Source organism: Pseudophryne corroboree, chromosome 9, assembly GCF_028390025.1.
Source record: "Pseudophryne corroboree isolate aPseCor3 chromosome 9, aPseCor3.hap2, whole genome shotgun sequence".
In the NCBI taxonomy this organism is placed as follows: Eukaryota; Metazoa; Chordata; class Amphibia; order Anura; family Myobatrachidae; genus Pseudophryne; species Pseudophryne corroboree.
In genome coordinates, this window is record NC_086452.1 from 397630619 (window position 1) to 397651537 (window position 20919).

Sequence of the window (20919 nt, forward strand, 5' to 3'; positions counted from 1 at the left end):
ATTATGTATGTGTTTCTTAACATTAATGTTACAATATTATTAGACATATTTTTGGGCACAAAACAAACGCCTGAGATATATCTGCTAGATCTGAGTGTTCGCCATTACAGGATGCAGGGGATTTCGTGCTATTCCCCCTTGTTAGTTACAAAGTGCAAATCACTTAAACCAAGAAACATTGATGTTTGTTTAGGAATTTAAGGAAAACATAATTGAGCCTGAGGGGATATTCCTTGAATCTTGGGTAGATGGACCAAGAGTGATACTCTGGGCGATTTCTCAAAGCATGCTTGTGTAACCGAAGATGGTCATTCCTTGGCTTCCAAGGGAGCCGTAATTCTTACTGATGTTTGTTTTATTATAACAACATTGTGATTGTATTGTGTTTCCTTAGCTATATGATGTTTATATTGAAAGTTTGTTTTTTGTCTTTTGTACATTATTTATATTTTCTTTTAACCATCATCTCTGTTGCTGCCAGGACCAAGAAGGTAAGCCGAAGAAGGCTGAAATCCTGGACAACAAGGACGGAACCTATGCCGTATCATACGTTCCTGACAAAACTGGGCGCTATCAGGTGGCAGTTAAATATGGTGGTGATGATATTCCTTACTCTCCATATAGAGTCCGGGCAATGCCCTCAGGAGATGCCAGCAAGTGCACCGCTGCAGGTATAACCTTAACTACCACAACTCCTATACATACATTTACCCGTGGGCTGTGTAATGAGGATGGATGATAAAAGATGGTCCCTGACCCAGCAATAACCCTAGAACCTGGGAGTATGAATGCTTGTAAGCAATTTCTTCATTATTTGAGCGAGTTCCTCATTGTGATTCACCTGCAGGCTCAATATTAGGGAGATGTATCAAACCTTCTGGAGACAAGTGGAGAAGTTGCCATCGCAATCAATTCTAATTATCATTTATATATTAATTCATAATATAATCGATACAATCTCAATGGTAGCTTTGTGCAACTTCATTCTTCTCATTTAGAAGATTTGATACATCTCCCTCTTAGTGGCTGAATTCATGTGTGTGTATGTGAATATAAATATATATATATATATATATATATATATATATATATATATATAGTGATACAACTCAGCCGGCACTCAGCTTCAGCAAACAACGTGCCCCGGTGCCTTAATCCAGAAAATGTAAACAGCTCCAACAGTGGACAATGAGGCACTCGAGGCTTGGTATAAGCAATAAACTGTATTGACATAGAGCAACGTTTCGGGGCAGAGCCCCTTCCTCAAGGCATACCAATACAAAAGTGAACAAACAACACTTACCCACTAAAATACCCAACAGGGCTCGGTGCACCGTCCTCCGCTTCTCCCGCCGCAGCTCCGTCACTGCTACCCGTCGCCGACTACTTCCGGGTCCAGACGTGACCTGGTTACCGTGGCAACCACGTCTGCATGCGTTCCACATCAGAAGCAGCTGCGTTGCGGTTCACACCGCGTTGCATCAGCCAAGAGGGGCGGAGGAGGTTCACAACTCTAATTAGCCCTGAAACAACACATAACAGTGAAATATAATGAAATATACATGACATGTACCTTTAAAAACAAAGCAAACATGTAAGAGCTACTCAAGCACCTACTAAGCAGCACAGTTAGTCACAGAGCTCCATAACCTCACATTAATAAAAAAAATATAGCATTCACCAAGATATCCTTACAATATCAAATATGCTACATTACATTATGCTATTCCAATTTATCTTGTCATTCAGTCCCTGGGGAGACATGGTATTGAGGCGAAAAATCCATCGGGATTCTGCCAGAAGAAGTGCCTTATGTCGATCACCACCCCTTAGTGATAGTGGGATGTGGTCGATCATGAAGTATCTTAACATGGACAAAGCCATGTCAATACCATGTCTCCCCAGGGACTGAATGACAAGATAAATTGGAATAGCATAATGTAATGTAGCATATTTGATATTGTAAGGATATCTTGGTGAATGCTATATTTTTTTATTAATGTGAGGTTATGGAGCTCTGTGACTAACTGTGCTGCTTAGTAGGTGCTTGAGTAGCTCTTACATGTTTGCTTTGTTTTTAAATGTACATGTCATGTATATTTCATTATATTTCACTGTTATGTGTTGTTTCAGGGCTAATTAGAGTTGTGAACCTCCTCCGCCCCTCTTGGCTGATGCAACGCGGTGTGAACCGCAACGCAGCTGCTTCTGATGTGGAACGCATGCAGACGTGGTTGCCACGGTAACCAGGTCACGTCTGGACCCGGAAGTAGTCGGCGACGGGTAGCAGTGACGGAGCTGCGGCGGGAGAAGCGGAGGACGGTGCACCGAGCCCTGTGGGGTATTTTAGTGGGTATGTGTTGTTTGTTCACTTTTGTATTGGTATGCCTTGAGGAAGGGGCTCTGCCCCGAAACGTTGCTCTATGTCAATACAGTTTATTGCTTATACCAAGCCTCTTGAGTGCCTCATTGTCCACTGTTGGAGCTGTATATATATATATATATATATATATATGTGTGTGTGTGTGTATAATCTTCCTTCCACATTATAATGAAAGCATTAAACGTCCGATATCTAGCTTGCACAGAGCAGGAGCCATTAGAACCCTTGTTCTGTGCATTTCATCAGTGACAAAGCGAAGGGAGATATCTTTCATATGCAAACATTCTTAACAATTTTATCCCCATATACCATTACTCTTTCCTACATTGGGGGTCATTCCGAGTTGATCGCTAGCTGCCATTCGCAGCACAGTGATCAGGCTAAAAATCGGCATTTCTGCACATGCGTATGCACCGCAGTGCACACGCACAACGTACGGGTACAAAGACGTTTGTGGTTTTGCACAGGTTCTAGCGAAGCTTTAAGTCGCACGGCACAACGCAAGAAGATTGACAGGAAGGGGACATTTCTGGGTGGCAACTGACAATTTTCAGGGAGTGTTTGGAAAAACACAGGCGTGCTGGGGGAAACGCAGGCGTGGCTGGGCGGGTGTGTGACGTCAAAAGCCAACCCTCCAACATTAGAATCAACGCACACGAAGAGTAAGTCCAGGGCTGGTCTTGTTTTGCACAAAATGTTTTTGCAGGCGCTCTACTGCACAAGCGTTTGCACTTCTGCAAAGCGAAAATACACTCCCCAGTGGGCAGCGACTATGCGTTTGCACGGCTGCTAAAAACTGCTAGCGAGCGATCAACTCTGAATGACCCCCTTTGTCAGAATGAACAAGTGAGATGTTACCCTGAGTAGCACTGCAGGGTTAAATTGAGTTGCAACCAGGCAAAGTTTTACAAATACATATGCAGTATGATTTCCTACTGGAATAACTGGTTATATTCTTCTTTTGTGGGTTCATGTTATAAATATATTTTGAATTCTCTCCTACAATTTCTGTGTACTATATAAATAGTGGCAGCCGATAGAAGCACATTACGGCTGGCAGGCAAACCAGCGCATGCACATCCCATCTCCCCTTCTTCCCCCCGACTTCTAGGGACTGCATCGGCTGCAGCCCCAGAAGCACATTAGAGCTAACAGAAAGGCTTCTCATTGGAAGCACTATTTGAAATTGCATTCCAGCATGTGATTAGCAGATAGTGCTTCCAATGGGAAGCCACTGCAATCACTGGGGGCTCACTGGTGATAGCGGATATTTACTGGTGGAGGGGGGCCTCTAGCCCCTAGGTAAAATCTGCTACTGGTCAGGACTGTTAGAATTTTCAAAGCACTTAAATGTTACATTGGCCCATTCGGATAACCCCTTAATATATATTTTATTTGTTTGTAACAGTGGTGTTGTGTTTCTTTAGGAATATTAAACTCATTCCAAGTGAGAAAATCTTAAGTTCAGTGGCCTTCGGGCTACAGATTGATGCTTGCTCATTAAAAAACAAAATGGGTTGATTTTGTTCCAATGATATCAACACCTAGAAATGAATTTGACACTCTCTCTCTCCCTATGGTTTGTGTCTTCTGTTTTCATTGTAAAATGCATTGTCCCAATATGGTAAAGCATTCCATCAAACATTTAACGTAATACTCTAACAGTTTCTTTTTAATTTTTGTGCTTATCTAAATGTATTCCCATTGGAGCAGTTTCTGGGAATAGTAGTGGCGCTCTGCCTCGGCTACAGCTGGTTTGCCTCTGACACTTCATCATTTTCCATGAATTGTGCTATTTCCCATCAAGGTGACTGTCATGAACTCTTGGGTATTCTGAGTCACAGACACTCATTTATGTGCTTAGAAACTGTTTACTTTGCAAGGGACCTTCTACAGGACTGTTGTAATCACATTTATATTTAGAATACACACACATGCTGTCAAACCATTGTATTCTCCATCTGTGCTATTCCGCGGTGTGATTAGTGAGTGACTTTAGTATCTGCTACCAGAATAGCCACTTATAAATGCTGTTTTTTTTATAAGCACTATGAAATAAAATATTTTTAACTCCCTATCCCTCACATCAGTCCCTTTCCTCTTGTATTAAACAAATCTGGAAATACGTTCGACACCAACAGTTCCCAATTGACTGCGAAAATCTGACTTAATTCAAAACACAAAGAAATTCTCTTGAAAATGTCACAGAATTAGCCCCAGAGTCCCGGTGACTGAGTTAATAGCAGGAAACGATCAGTCTATGGGCAGCAGTGCTGTAATAGTAAAGTATCTCTCAGATTTGCCCGGTCATTAATTAATCATTAGCAGACTGTGGGAGATTTCAAGGCTGAGTATTGTACTTGAGATTTTTGGACAAGGTCGTAGGATATGTACATACAAGCCAGTACAGTTTTGTATATTCTTGCTTAATCACCCAAATATCTAATCCCAGCAATGTCCTTTTCCCGTCATTGTATCTATTAAATGCATTAGAAACTCCTGTTTCATTTGCCTCAACTTGCTTGTTTATTTTTTGGTATTTGAGTTCCATTGTGGTCCAACTTAATAGGAGTGTATTGGAACTCCTACTGTTCATTACTTTCTTTACACACATACACACATACACACACACACGCACACACTCACACACGCACACGCATTCCTGTGAGTTTGGTCACCCAGACAGCGCTGAGAACCTGTCTCATTATCTCACAGAACTTCTCAATTACAATTACTGCATGTAATGTCTTGAGATTGGTTGAATAATAGATGCCTGAAGAAGTCTCTGATACAAAAAATACAAGTGTAGACAGAAAAACCCACAATTGAGTATTTTCAGAAATGTTTAAATAGATTTTCTTTCAGGGCTAAAGTGCAGTCCCTATCCTATGTGTAATCATTTGCTAGATACAGTCTAGCAGAGTGTATCTAGAGCGTTAAAAAAATTATATATATATATATATATATATATATATATATATAATTTTTTTACATTTATTAACAGTTTCTTATATTGCGCAACATATTCCGTTGCGCTTTACAATTGGAACAACGGCAATAGAACAAAACTGGGTAATAACAGAAAGTCATAGAGGTAGGAAGGCCCTGCGCGCAAGCTTACAATCTATAAGGAAATATGCATTGATACACAAGGATAGGTACTACCTATTGCATAGTGGTCCGGCCAGATTGCAAAGGTTCAGAATGGACTGTATGATGTGGTCACCCAGCAATGTTGGCCAAGGGTCAGGAGGATGTGAAAGTGAAAAAAGACAAAATATGTGAGTTATGTGTGGGCTGTACAGGGAGGATATAATTTAATAGGTAGGCATTACAAGGTTATGTGGGTTGGCCTAGAATTTGATAAGCTTGCCTGAAGAAGTGAGTTTTCAGGGAACGCTTGAAGATTTGGAGACTAGAGGCGAGTCTTATTGTGCATGGGACGGCATTCCACAGAGTGGGTGCAGCCCGGAAAAAGGCCTGTAATTTTGAGTGGGAACAAGTAATACGTCTGGATGAGAGATGTAGATCCTGTGCAGAGCGAGAGGTCGATAGGGAGATATTTTGAGATGAGTGAAGACATGTATGTTGGTGCAGTTTGGTTAACAGCCTGTATGTAAGTAAAAGTATTTTATATTGAATTTGGTTGAATACCGGTAACCAATGGAGGGACTGACCGAGTGGATCCGCAGACAATGAATGTCTAGCAAGGAAGAGCAACCTCGCAGCTACATTCTAAATAGATTGTAGTGGTGAGAGCCTATTCTTGGAAAGACCAGTAAGTAGACTATTGAATAATCAATGCAGGATATAATGAGAGCATGGATTAGAGTTTTTGATGTGTCTTGTGTAAGATATGGTCATATTTTGGGTATGTTTCTTAGATGTATGTACCATGATTTTGAGACGGATTGAATGTGGGGAACAAAGAATAGTTCCGATTCGAGAATGACACCTAGGCAACGAGCTTGTGTGGGGTAAGGATGATTGTTGAGTTATCAACCGTGATAGAGATATCCGGTTGGTAACTATTACTGGCCGGTGGAAATATAATTAATTCTGTTTTGGAAATATTACGTTTGAGTTATATAAACCAGACTCCCTGAAATTTATTGAGACACATGCCATTACTCTACGGGGTTGGTGGAAGGGAATTTGGGGAATCTGGTATCTTCTAATATAAAATAATGTCCTCATGCTCCAAAATGTAAATTAAATATGTAATAAATTATATTTTGCTTATATTGTTCCCGTCTATGCTGGTTCCAAGGATATTCACCCATAATCTTGTTTTTTTTGTTTTTTTTTACTACAAAAGTTTAGGATATTGCCCACACCCAACAATAAGTTGAACGATGTCAGGCGGGTAATGTGAGATTTAGTACAGTGTTTTAAGCTGTCTGTGTTCTCCAGGGCCTGGCATACAACCTGCGGTGAAGACTGGCGAGGAGGTCGGCTTTGTGGTTGATGCCACGACCGCTGGAAAAGGGAAAGTGACTTGCAGCATACTGGATCCAGATGGCCTGGAATCAGAAGCAGATGTAATTGAAAATGAAGATGGCACGTATGATATCTTCTACACTACCGCTAAAACCGGACCCTATGTCATACACGTCCGCTTCGGTGGAGTGGACATCCCTAACAGTCCCTTCACTGTCATGGTAAGTTTAGTACGTACAATATATCTGTTTTATATAGTGTTAATTAACCAGATTAATTAAGCCAAATGGTGCTCTGTCTATCATTCTGTCGTGTACAACTCAGCAGTGTCATGTCTCCGAGCTAATAGCAGAACAAAGCTTTTGGTGTTATAATATGGATTACAGTCACTGCTGTGTAAGCCTAGGTGACAAGTGCTGGAGTAGTGTCTTCAGGGCTTGTTCAAGATAGCGTGTTGTGCTGGCCAGATTGTGCTTTCTGCCTGTGAGTCTCTTGTACCATACACAATAATAATGAATATTGTAACTCTGTGTTGCAAACCTGTAATTGTGAAGTCCTACCTCTACTTATACCCAGCTTTCTCTATGATCATCTTTATAAACATAGAATCCAATAATTAGTTTAGTGCCAGTGCCGGCTTGTTTCATCTTGTATTATGCCCGTTGTCTTCTTTGTGATATAATTATTGTGCTGTTTTGTTTTTTTAACCATTTTGTTCCACCATGCCAGGCTACAGATGAAGTCCCAGTAGTGGCTCAAGAGCAGACTCTAAATGCCTGTCCTCCAGGCTATGAACCCTTGGTATATATTTATTCAATTCTGTATGACCAATCCACTTTCCATGTCCGTTCCATTACAGAAAATGACATTGCTGCTTCTTGGGACTGCTTGCGCCATTCTCGGCCACATTGATCATTTTTCCTGGTTTCTTCTGTTTATTTCCCCCCCATATTTGATTTCGTAACTTTTTTCCTTTTACGTGAAAGAAAAGTCACATCTGGATCACCTTTTAGTTTTTCTTTAAATATGCCGCTGAAGAGAAGCCTTTGATTCACAGACTTGTGGTCTGTCTTGCACGATCTTCTCATTCATTTCACTTTTATTTTTATTTTTTATGCCTCTGAAATTCTTCATTAATGATTGACAGTGACACAATGTTACAGCTATAAAGTCATTCTCTGCTTGCATAATATTTATGAAAATCATTTTCTTTTCCAGATGTCACGTGCTTCAGATAGGACCTCAGATTTTTGGTCTTTACCCATCTTTAGCTTTTTTTTTTTAAATCATGCTGGCGGTTTTGCAAATTAACCATGTGTCTGGAGATTGTGAGGTTCAGTTATGTCAGGGTTTAGCAAACTCTGTCCTGAAGGCACCCTATCAGTCCAGGTTTTAAGAATATCCATCCTTAAGAAAAGACGAGTTATTACAACCTCAGTCAGTTTGAATATACTATCTGTGCACAAACATGGATATCCTTAAAACCTGGAATGTTGGTGTCTTTTAGGGCGAGTTTGTTAACCAGTGGGTTAAACTCATAATGAGGCATATACTGTAAATACAGTATGCAATAAGGTTTGGGGTTGAAAGTAGATTTATGTTGTGCACTGTGCTGTAACCCATAGCAACAATTCAGAACTGTACAGTCTTTCTAAGGGGTAAATTTACTAAGATGGGAGTTCTATTTAAGATGGGATGTTGCCCATAGCAACCAATCAGATTCTACTTCTCATTTCTCTAGCACCTTCTAGAAGAGAATACCTGGAATCTGATTGGTTGCTATGGACAACATTCCATCTTAAATAGAACTCCCATGTTAGTAAATTTACCCCTAAGGGTACAGTTTCTAAGAGAAACATTTGGTCACAGATACTTAAACAATGTGTCGTGGACAACAATCCCTCTTCCCATCTCTCTGCTTGCCTCATATACCAAAGAAGGGGCTCTTCCTTGGTACAGCATAGTCACCAGAATATAGGGTTGGACCACCGTGTTTACATGAATGAAGGCAGCTACTGTAATCTGTCCAGTAGTCACAGCAGAATTGAAGCCTCTGTTGTATAGGGATGGGTTAGATTTGGACCTTCTATGCAGAGGACTGTAGTGGTGTTATTCAGCCAAACAGCACTGTGCAGCTCACTACTGTAGGGGGCAGTCAAGGTCTGGAGAGAGGCACAGCTTTATATGCCTCAAGAGGAGAACAAGATATTAAAGAGGGTGAGCTGGTCAAAAATGGTCAACTCCTAAACTTATCCCTATATAGCAGGGGTGGGCAATTATTTCAGCTGAGGGGCCAATTGAAACTTCACTGTCAGTATCCGAGGGCCACACACAAAATAGCAGCTCCCCCCACTTGTCAAAAATATAGGGACGTGGCTTCATGTGGAAGGGGTGTGGCCAAAAAATAATACAGATTCATATTAGGCTGCACAATAGTCTCCATTATTCAAATTGCACCACACAGCGCCACTTTACACCAGGTAGAGCCCCTTTTACACACATTACGTCAGGTAGAGCTCCCTTTTACACAGCATGGAAGGTAGAGCCCCAGTTTTACACAGTACGGAAGGTAGAGCCCCCCTTTTACACATTACAGCAGGTAGAGCCTTCTTTTACACATTAACATTTTATTTGAGATAATTATTGCGCAGCAAGCAAATTATCCAGTGTCTTATGGCCCCTGGGGAAAGGTGTGTGACACAGTGATAGAACACGGGGGGGTGGGGGGGTGTCACAGTGACGGAACATGAGGGGTGACACAGTGACAGAACACGAGGAGTGACACGGTGACAGAACACGGTGGGGATGACACAGTGACAGAACACGGGGGGTGTGACACGGTGACAGAACACGGGGGGGACAGTGACAGAACACGGGGGGTGTGACAAAGTGACAGAACATGGGGGGCGACACAGTGACAGAACACAGTGGGGGTGACACATTGACGGAACATGAGGGGTGAATACGGTGACAGAACACGGTGGGGGTGACAGTGACAGAACACGGGGGGAGTGACACGGTGACAGAACATGGTGGGGTTGACAGTGACAGAACACGGGGGGGTGACAGAACACGGGGGGGGTGACACGGCGAGAGAACACGGGGGGTGATACAGTGACAACACGGGGGGGTGACACAGTGACAGAACACGGGGGGGTGACACAGTGACAGAACACGGGGGGGGGGTGACACAGTGACAGAACACGGGGGGGGGGGGTGACACAGTGACAGAACACGGGGGGGGGGGGGGGTGACACGGTGACGGAACACGGGGGGGGGGGGGTGACATGGTGACAGAACACGGGAGGGGTTGGTACAGCGAGAGCTAAAGATCTCTACCCCAACCTAAAAACAGTCTGACGACACTGCCCGCACACACAAATATACACACACTATCTCACACACTCTCACATATATACACACACACACACACACACACACACACACACACACACACACACACACACACTTTCTTTCTCTCACTTTTTCCATTAACTTACTGATCTGGCTGGCAGTGGCAGGAAGGATGGATCTGTAGCAGTCTGGCTCTTAAACCAAGTAGCTCCGCCCCCTTTTCGGCTGAACACAGCCGTTGTCACTGGGGACTCTGGAGGCGGGAGCAGGCTGCTACAACGCAGGCGCCGTGCAGCAGCAGGGGAGGCGGGCGCCGCCGGCAGCTTGGAGGTACTGCAGTGCAGAGCAATGACAGCCGGTCGGGCCGCTTGTCATTGCTCGCTGGTGGGAGGCAGTGGGCCGAGCAGGATCAGTTTGCGGGTCGCATTTTGCCCACCCCTACTATATAGTGTCCAGAGAGAAAATCTTCAGTCACATAGTCCATTTACATCATCGCCAGTCACATAGTACATGCTTTCATTTCCTCTCAGTGCTAATATTGCCTTTTCACTTTCAGGTATCTGAATCTGCATATGCACCTGTTGGCTCTATGAATGGCATGGGCTTCAGGCCTTTCGATTTGGTTATACCATTTGCCATAAGAACAGGAGAGATAACAGGTGAGCGTTAGCAATAATAGGATAAGCCTAAAGATGATAGTATTGTAGTTAGATAGGATGGTAGTAGTAGTAACAATAATAAAAATAGTGAAAGTGATCGGTCTCCCTGGAATCTGTGATGTAAGTCATAATAATATATTCCTTCTGCCGTCTAGGTGAAGTCATTATGCCTTCAGGGAAGACTGCGCCTGCGGAAATAGTTGACAACAAAGATGGAACAGTGTCTGTGCGTTATGTTCCAACGGAGACCGGACTCCATGAGTTACACATCAAATGTAATGGAGCGCATATTCCAGGTACAGTGGATTATACCATACTGTACCTCTTGTACGGGAGACATCCTCTCAAAAATTGCAACACTTTTGGGTGCTCCAAGGCATTATGGGGGACATGTAGCAAACCTTGGGGGGAGATAAAGTACCAACCAATCAGCTTTTGTCATTTTTCAAACACAACCTGTTAAATGTAAGTTAGAAGCTGATTGGTTGGTACTTGATCTCTCTCCAAGGTTTGATTATTGTTGTTATTATCCTTTATTTATATGGCGTCACATGGGATCCACAGCGCCTAATTACAGAGTACATAAGCAAAACACAGAAACAGTGACTTACAATTCAAGACAATATAAGACAAGTACAGGGTATTTATTTATAGCTGCATCAGCAGACGACACTGGAATAAGTCATATGTAGTGGTAGATGCTCAATTAGCTTAGTAATATCACTCAGGTGCTTGCAAGGGAGGGGTATTTCTGAGGAAGAAAAAAATGGCATTTTATTTCCCCCAGCGCCTCTGAATGAGACCAGTAATCAGATTTAAATCATACGCAATATTAGAATTTAGAGATCTTGGTTACATATATTTGCGCAAATGTATGAATAAGCCCTCAAGCCACGTCAAGGCCTCTCTGTATATTGGGGGTCCCTAGCGCTATATCTAAGTGCAGGGTGCAGCACCCCAAAAAATCAGCATAAGCCAGAAAGCCCAGGGCAGCATACTAGTGAAAAAACTATAGTGTTAATAAATTAGTGTTAGGGAGCCAAAGCTATATACAAGAAGTGATACAAAAATAATGAGATGTAATTAAAATAAAGAAATAGTGTTAGTGAAGAAATTAGCAAGTGATAAGTGTTAATAGAATGTAAAGGTATGCCACACTAGAGCCATGCAGCCCAGCCAATCCAGGGGCACCTTACCCCACACCTCCAATCTGGGTCTATGATTAACCAGTAAGGAGCCACATTATAATGGCTACTTACTTAATATATTTAAGCTAAGAGCTACCTACCTTGGAGTAACCCCATAGTGCTCCATATGGCATATCAGGACCCGCACCTTTTCCTCAGTGCCAGATTAAGGTCCACATGGGCCTGGAGCTGAAATTTATGAAGGGCCTATTGTGTGCCTTGGTAGGAGGTGTGACAAATGCTGCGGTGGGGGTGGTCTAAATAGGGGTGTGGCCTGTGCCATGGGTGTGTGTGTGTGTGTGTGTGTGTGTGTGTTTCTCAAAAAAGATGCACTCCTCCTTCATTTACAGCCTTCAAAATGCTCACTGAAAAACGACATCGCAGCCGCAGAACAGATTAAATCAAGAGGGCACTCTCCAAAAGTTGCTTTACACAAAACTACATATTTAATAAATCAACTTGTCTTCATCACCAACCAGTAAAAGAAACTGCAAGCTTCTGATATCCAATAATTATCATAGCAACCATAAAACCAATATGCATATCAATGCCATGTCATCCTTATACTTAGATTAGTTTGTCAACCTCGGTCCCCTACTGGGCCGCTAGAGACATGTAACAGAGTGTTAATCAGCCATGCATCAGAAATCAGTAAAACAGTGACTTGTGCGCAGGACACCACTTAAGCCATCTCAATCTAATCAAATCATACACCTGGCAGCCGGGGGTCCGAGTGTGCACTCCATCGCGCTGCACATGCTCACCAGCACTTCCTATATCCTATGGGAACGTCATGCATTCCACCATAATGCGCATGCTCATCTGCACTTCCGGTGTTACATTCCCTAGTGCGTTCCAGTGCCATTGCTCCTCCTCACTATACATATCTAATAACTGTTAGACTCACATCCAGCTGCTCAGAGAGTTATACACCCTTTTACATCACAAATCGCGGGTCACAGCCAGGAGCCTGACACGGGTGCTACCCGGCTGCGACCCGCATCAGAGCCCCCTTTCCCACCGGAGTCATCAGCCCGGCATATTGCTGGGTTGGTGACGTTGCCGGTGATGCAACGGGGGCGGCGCTTAGAGATTACATGATCTCCAAGTGCCGCCCGCACAAAGACTGTAAACGGGAAGCCAGATCGCATCGACCCGGCTCCCATTTACACTGCACAGTTTGCCGGGTTGAACACGTGTTCAACCCGGCAAACTTCCCGAGTTGGAATATCAGGTCACTCGACCCGGACTATTCCAACTCGACTCTTTTACACCGAGCAGCAACACGGGTTATGCACCTTCATTTGCAATAACCCGTGTTATATGCTGGCGGTGTAAAAGGGGTATAAGTAACATTGTGAAGTGCAGTGTACATAAAACAATAAGTATGTTTACACTTATTGTATTATGCACACTGCACTTCATAGTGTTACAATCTGCGGGATGTAGTTAAAATAGTGTCACATGGAATCCCGGCGGCTAAAATACCGATGCCGGAATCCCGAACGGCAACATAAAGCTGGCATCAAAATCTCGAAGGAGCTCGGGATACCGGCATCAAAATCTTGAATGTACTTTTAGCGAGGCATGATCATGTCCTGGGGAAGGGGGGGGGGGGGTTAGGTTTAGGCATTAGAAGGAGATTTAGTGTTAGGGTGCAGGGACGGGAAGGAGATGGTTAGGTACCGGGGAGGGAGAGTTAGGTTTAGGTGCTTAGAAGGGGAGTTTAGGGTCAGGCACCAAGCGTGGTGGGATAGGTTTAGCCAGCAGGGAGGGTTAGACACCCACAAGGGAGGGTTATGGTTAGGATAGGGGCAGGGGAGGGTTAAAGTACTTTCTGGGGGGGCTGAAGGAATTCTGATGGTTGGCATGCCGCTGTCTGTATTCTGACCGCCGGCATCCCGTCCAACAATATATCATACCGAATCCCAATCTGCTGCCCTACTATATGCCACTAATGCAAAATGACACAACCTAAAAAATAAACAATAAATATTACATAAATAAAAGCTAATTGGTCAGTATTCACATAAAAATCTTATCACAGAAAGCATCTATAATTAATGCTCTTGTTTAACCCCCTTGGAGCGATAGTATCTAATGTTAAAGTATATATATATATATATATATGTGTGGAGGGGTTGGGTTTGAAAGGGAGTAGTAGGGTATGCCGGCTGTTGGGATCCCAGTGGCCAGCATACCAGCGCCGGAATCCCGACCACCGGCATACCGACAGCTGGGCGAGCGCAAATGAGACTCTTTATTCTCCCTCCAGGGGGGTCGTGGACCACCAAGAGGGAGAAAAAGTGTCAGTATGCCGGCTGTCGGAATTCCGGTGCCGGTGTACTGTGCGCCGGGATCCCAACAGCCGGCATACTGAAGACCACCCGGTTTGAAATGCCGGGGGTCAGAATACCGACCGTGGCATCCCGATGGTGAGAATCCAGACAGGGGAAGTTAAGTATACTGACCTTTCCCCAATGCCCCCCAAACTCTAACCCTCTGTTCCCACAGTCTAACCCTAACCGTCCCCAGCCTGGCGCCTAATCATCCCTGGTGATACCTATACTTAACCCCCCTTCCCACAGCCTAAACCTAACCTCCCCAACAACCCCCCAAATGTCCCCGCTGGCTTACCTTTCTGGCTGTCTGGCAGTCAGTCATTTGGGATGATGGCGCCGGGATTGTGATCCCAGTTGGGATGCCGGAGTGTCGGGATTCTGGTGTCGGTGTTTCGACTGTCGGGGATACGACCAATTCCGGGGGGTTGAACAACAAAGTGTGGAATGGGATGGAGTGAGAGAGGAAGGGATTTTATATTTCTGTATATACATATATAATAAACAGATTATTTTTTTCTTGTAACCTTTACCTCCCCCACAATCCACTTACCTGGTTTCTGCACCTTATAGAGCAGTGGAGGGAAAAGATGTCAGAGGGCACTGGGCTGGCACAGAATAGGGAGGAGACTGGAGGTTGGGAGACAGTATAGGGGAGGGACTAGCCTGGAAAGGACTCAGAGCATTGGTGGCTGTTCCCAGGGGAGTGGCCAGCTACAGTATTAGCTGTCCATGTAATCCTGGAGAACAGCAGCAGCAGAGTGACAGCAGTGAGAGGCTACAGCTACAGAATGGTACAATCACCATTCACACACTCACAGTACATCAGCTGCAGCCTCTGTACAGCCCTAATGCCAGCAGCAGCTGTAGTGGCATTAGCATAAGGCAATATACATACGTGTATTGCCTTATACTGTGATCCGGATGGCTCCGCCCCCAGCTATAACCCCGCCCCCTGTGACTACGCTGCTGTGTGCCTGGACCCTAAACTGCCTGGCTGGGAGGATGGGGGGGGGGGGGGGGTCAGAGGCCAGCCAGCTCCTTGAGCCCTTGTGGGAAAGGGGAGGAATTAAGAGAGGCCCCTCCTCCCCATCCGTCCGGCCCGTCTTCTTCACTGCACTTAGTCTGGAGGGGGAGGAGCTGTGAGTAGAGACGAGAGTGGCTCCTCCTCCACCTTGGCAGCCGGGCAGTCTAGTCACTCAACACAGACAGAAGCACCGCTGTCCGCTACTAGTCTAGGGAGAGGAGAGCGACCACTCCATCCACGCACTTCAGCCGGGATTTCTATGTATACAGAGACTACGGTACCTTCTCTGGCGTCGGGCGAGGTGCACTGCTGGCGGCAACTGCGACATACAATGAGTCACTGTGACTCATTGTAATGCCGGCGGTTATGGGGTTTCACTGCTGTGGGCCTATTTTCAATGGGGGGCCTGGAGCTGCAGCTCCATCCGCCCCATTGTTAATCCGGCCCTGCTTTTCCTAATGCAGGATCTTATCTGCCTCTCACAATAGACATATATAGTGCATTAGGAGGAGAGGCCTTGACGCGGCTTGGGGGCTTATTCATACATTTGCGCAAATATATGTAACCAAGATCTCTGAATTCTAATATTGCGTAGGATTTAAATCTGGTTACTGGTCTCATTCAGGGTGCTGGGGGAAACAAAATGCCTTTTTTTCTGACACTGGAATAAGTATCAGGGATTTGGTGGCGTCAAAAAGGAGTATTGAAAAGAATATGGGTTAAGTCAGAGCGGGAAAAGCACATGGGGGAGGGCCCTGCTCATGAAAGCTTACATTCTAAAGAGGAGGGACAGACGAGTGACAGACAGGGGGGTTACACAGATGGAGTAGACAGTGAGCGCGGATACATCTCCCACTTACATGTTGTCCCCAGATAACTACTGAGAATTCAGGTCAACAGCTCAGAATAGCTAGGCTGCTGCTGTCTGGGGCTAAGGAGACTTGATTACACAGAGGGATATATCTAACATGTCCCCCTTCGGGACCTCCCAAAGCTGCACTTGATAAGACCATTTAATTTTATGGTTAATTCAGTCCAGTGACCTTTAAAATATTAAAACAAGATTCTGTAACTGTTTTAAGAACTAGTAAGAAACCTTCGATCTGTAGTTTATGCAACCTTGAAGGTCACACAGAATTTGTAAAAACCTGTTCAGTCAGTTTCCCTGTGCAGGTGTAGAGCTTAAATTCTCCTCAGTCAGGTATTCACATTAGTTCCCAGAAGAGTACTATTGCTGCCATCTTGTGGCAGAAGTGTGGCAATGCCTGACATTCTATTTTAGGGGGCTTGCAATATTTAAATTTACCAGTTTTTTTTTTCCCCTCTCCTTATTTTTCTTATTTTGTGGTTTGTATTTTGACATTTGTGTTCCCGTAAAATATTGCCTGTCTGCTTTGTTAAAAGGAACGTTTTGTATTTGCAGAGAGTCCGTTACAGTTCTTTGTTAACTATCCAAATACTGGAAGCGTTTCAGCTTATGGACCAGGCCTGATATATGGTGTAGCCAACAAGCCAGCCACATTCACCATTGTTACAGAGGACGCAGGAGAAGGTAGAGCTTACTGCAATATCCTATACGTATTGCTTCATCTACGTAAGCCCTCACCTCCTAAATTAGAAAGCACTAACTGGACTATGGGGGTAATTCCAAGTTGATCGCAGCAGAAAATTATTTAGCAGTTGGGCAAAACCATGTGCACTGCAGGAGGGGCAGATATAACATGTGCAGAGAGAGTTAGATGTGGGTGGGGTGTGTTCACACTGAAATCTAAATTGCAGTGTAAAAATAAAGCAGTCAGTATTTACCCTGCACAGAAACAATATAACCCACCCAAATCTAACTCTCTCTGCACATGTTATATCTGCCCCCCCTGCAGTGCACATGGTTTTGCCCAATTGCTAACAAAATTGCTGCTGCGATCAACTCAGAATTACCCCCTATGTTCTATATCTAAAATAAGAAAATTAATATTAATGACCGCATACGTGTACACATAATTATCTATAGACAAGAATGCATTGTGAGATTAATATTTTCAGATAGATGGTGAATCACAGTGGCTTTTTTATTTTGTATTATTGTCGTTACACTTTTTAGGTGGTCTTGATCTGGCAATTGAAGGACCCTCAAAAGCAGAGATCAGCTGCATTGATAACAAGGACGGAACATGCAGTGTGACCTACCTGCCAACGCTACCTGGGGACTACAGCATCCTAGTTAAATACAATGATACACATATTGCGGGAAGCCCGTTTATTGCCAAAATTACTGGTAAATGAAAACATAATCACACTATTATGTACACATCTTACAGATGATAAATATTATAAAACTCACACTAATTTTACTTAGAGGCAATCAGGCGCACTTATTACAAACTTTAAATAACCTGGATAAGGAAGATCTACAATGCTGATCCCAATGAATAATCTGCAATTATTCAAACCGAACAAGAAATTACAATAATGTATACATACATGTGTACACAGGGAGCGCTAAATGTTCATAATTATCTAATTTATTTAGACAATAAAAAATAGAATGACAATGCACAATTTAATAATAATAAGATATATCAATTAAAAAATTAAAAACCATATCAAATGGATATCTCTCGTGGAAATAAACAACTCAGTTGCTGGTGTTAAAGGGTCCAGATTAGGCTATTTAGCCAATAATTACTGAGCAAGTCCAGAATCCTAGTGTATCGTTAATGTCACCAGATGAAACCGCTACTCTACCTATAGCGGAGAAACGCGTCAAGGAACCTACAATTTCTCTGTGGAAATCAACTTATATCTATCCATCACCACTTTGCTCCGTGCTGCCTGCATCCAGCTCTCTCCCCCAGTCTGCAAATCAGGCTCCACATCACTGCCGGAGACGTCCGGCTGTGCGGCCACGGTTCATCAGCGCACACTGGTAAGCCTGCAGGGGAGACGGGGACACCGCTGAACAGCAATAGATGGGAGTTTGGAAACACTTCCAACAGCGGTGAGCTTAAATTTAAGTGGCATTGGACTGCTACAGTACATCTTTTAACAGTTAAAAGCTACTTGCTGGTGACATTAACGATACACTAGGATTCTGGACTTGCTCAGTAATTATTGGCTAAATAGCCTAATCTGGACCCTTTAACACCAGCAACTGAGTTGTTTATTTCCACGAGAGATGTCCATTTGATATGGTTTTTAATTTTTTAATTGATATATCTTATTATTATTAAATTGTGCATTGTCATTCTATTTTTTATTGTCTAAATAAATTAGATAATTATGAATATTTAGCGCTCCCTGTGTACACATGTATGTATACATTATTGTAAAATCTTACAGATGATAATGTGATGAGCTTCTGTCTCCTGTGACAGTACAACCAGTATAAAGAAAAACATATAGCAGAAAGTTGAACATTTTAGCTCCTTGTATGAAAACTCTAGTTGTAAATTTTAACTATATGGGGGTGAGTCAATGGTTTGTTGTATTGTCTAAAGTAATGGGCGTCTATCAGAGCTATTCAATTGTTTCTCCGATTAGACGCGGCAGTCACATCTCCGCTCGCACCCCCTATAGGTTGAAAACTAAAATGTGCGAGAAGTCAGCTGTTTTGGCTCCCAAACAGCACTTTTCCCCATCGCACCCATTAGTTTAGTCGTATTTAGCCACTTTTTTACGCGTATTTAAATACTGACTAACTGGGGAGCAATAATTAAGAGGCGCCCAAAACAATTGAATCGCAGCAATGGGTGCCCATTAATTATCACGCTTTAACAAACCATTGAATCGCCCCCTATGTGTTCAAATCAAAGAAAATTTGATGAGAGCAGAATTTACAATTTAATTCCGTTTTAGCAAAACTGTTTCATTGGGGGAGAGAGATAATTTGGAGAAGTTGCCCAAAGTTTCCAATCTGCTTCTAATTGTCATCTATCTAGCACAGTCTTTGAAATGACATCAGCTGATTGGTTATTTTGGGCAACTTTACTAGTTTATGATTCGCCAAGGCTTCATACATTTCCCCTATAGACTTTTGCACCAATAGGGCAGCATATATTGAAATTTCCCCATTGTGTGTGTGTGTGTGTGTGTGTGTGTGTGTGTGTGTGTGTGTGTGTGTGTGTGTTGTTTAAACCACCAACTAACATATGAAAATCAAATTTAATTTTTATGCGTATTCTGGAAAATATCATTAACTATCAATTGCATCTCCAGACTTGCATGGCCCAAGTTCTGTGTGGTTGGGTGTTTCGTTAGATTGTCATATGGCTGGATCTGGGCAGTGTGATGAAATTATATATCCTGCTGATTGATCAGCTCTCCCAGTGTGTGCAGTGTGTGGGCAGCAAAACACACTGCACCCGCCTCTACGAGGTTTCAGTCTTCTGGGTTTGTTCCTACATATATGGATCTTATACTTTTAGATCAGCTTTCCCCAACCTCATTCCTCAAGACACACTAACAGTCCAGGTTATAAGGATAGCCATGCCTGAGCACAAATGGTTAAATTAAAATAACCTTGGTACTAATTACTGTAAGTCACCTATGCTCAAGTATGGCTATCCTGAAAACCTGGACTGTTAGTGTGCCTTGAGAACCAAGGTTGGGAAACACTGCTCTAGATCATTTCTTGATTTGTAGTAACAAATAAATATGTAGAACTTCAAACATAAACTGCATTAAATACATGAAATAATTCCCGGAAACCCACAAGGAATTCCTTCAGTTAGTCCATTAGTTCCAGGGACTGTTTCTGAGCAGCAGAAGCTGAGAACATGTAATGCTCATTATTGGGCTTGTGCATCTAATTTACATGACTATGGTTTAATGTGAGCAATGTATGGTTTGCTAGTGTGGTTAATTAGAGGAAGTCGTGTCATCTGTTATGCCTTTAGATGACAGCAGGAGACGTTCCCAAGTCAAACTGGGGTCCACGGCTGATTTCTTGCTGGATATCAACGAGACAGATCTCAGCCTGCTGACAGCCAATATTAAAGCCCCATCTGGTCATGATGAGCCATGTATACTGAAGAGGCTGCCAAATAACCATATTGGTAAGCTAGAAATGTTATGCAATAATATAGTGGGTACTTTATTACATTATAATTTCTAATGTGTTCCTCTTTTTTTCTTTATTTTTTTTAATTACTCATAATATAGTTCACATGTAACATATTTATTATGTGCATTGTGCAGAAATGTTTAATGGAGACGTTACAGTCCATTGTTTATATGTAATATCCTGCGAGTTGCAAGCTGTCTGTAGATTTGCAGTAGTCATTTTAAAGGCAAAACCACCTGAATTGACTTCCTTCACATACCTACTCAGTAGCTTCTATTCCTGCAGTCTCCATATTTTTACTACTGAGTAGGAAGCCTCTCTGGTCATGTGATAGCAGATGGGGACAGAAGGAGGAACGGGATATCATAGAACACAGTAGTCCGAGCTCAAAGGGGTGGTCTAAAGTATCTATGGTTATTACGCCATGTGACTGTGGCCATGATAGTCACATGACATGTTCAAACCGTGCAG

At 43.2% G+C, this 20919-nt stretch overlaps 1 protein-coding gene across 4 annotated transcripts in view; it reads left to right on the plus strand.

Moving 5' to 3' along the window:
* The window catches only part of FLNB (filamin B), a 382553-nt gene that overhangs the window by 320089 nt on the left and 41545 nt on the right, over nt 1-20919 (plus strand). For 3 of the 4 annotated variants that reach the window (XM_063940867.1, XM_063940870.1, XM_063940869.1), the window contains 8 exons: nt 482-671; nt 6797-7044; nt 7553-7624; nt 10734-10836; nt 10992-11132; nt 16813-16941; nt 17488-17661; nt 20282-20440. In XM_063940867.1, coding sequence (XP_063796937.1) covers nt 482-671; nt 6797-7044; nt 7553-7624; nt 10734-10836; nt 10992-11132; nt 16813-16941; nt 17488-17661; nt 20282-20440 — 1216 coding nt within the window. The remainder of the gene's footprint in view (nt 1-481; nt 672-6796; nt 7045-7552; nt 7625-10733; nt 10837-10991; nt 11133-16812; nt 16942-17487; nt 17662-20281; nt 20441-20919) is intronic. The other variant, XM_063940868.1, reaches the window with a different exon arrangement.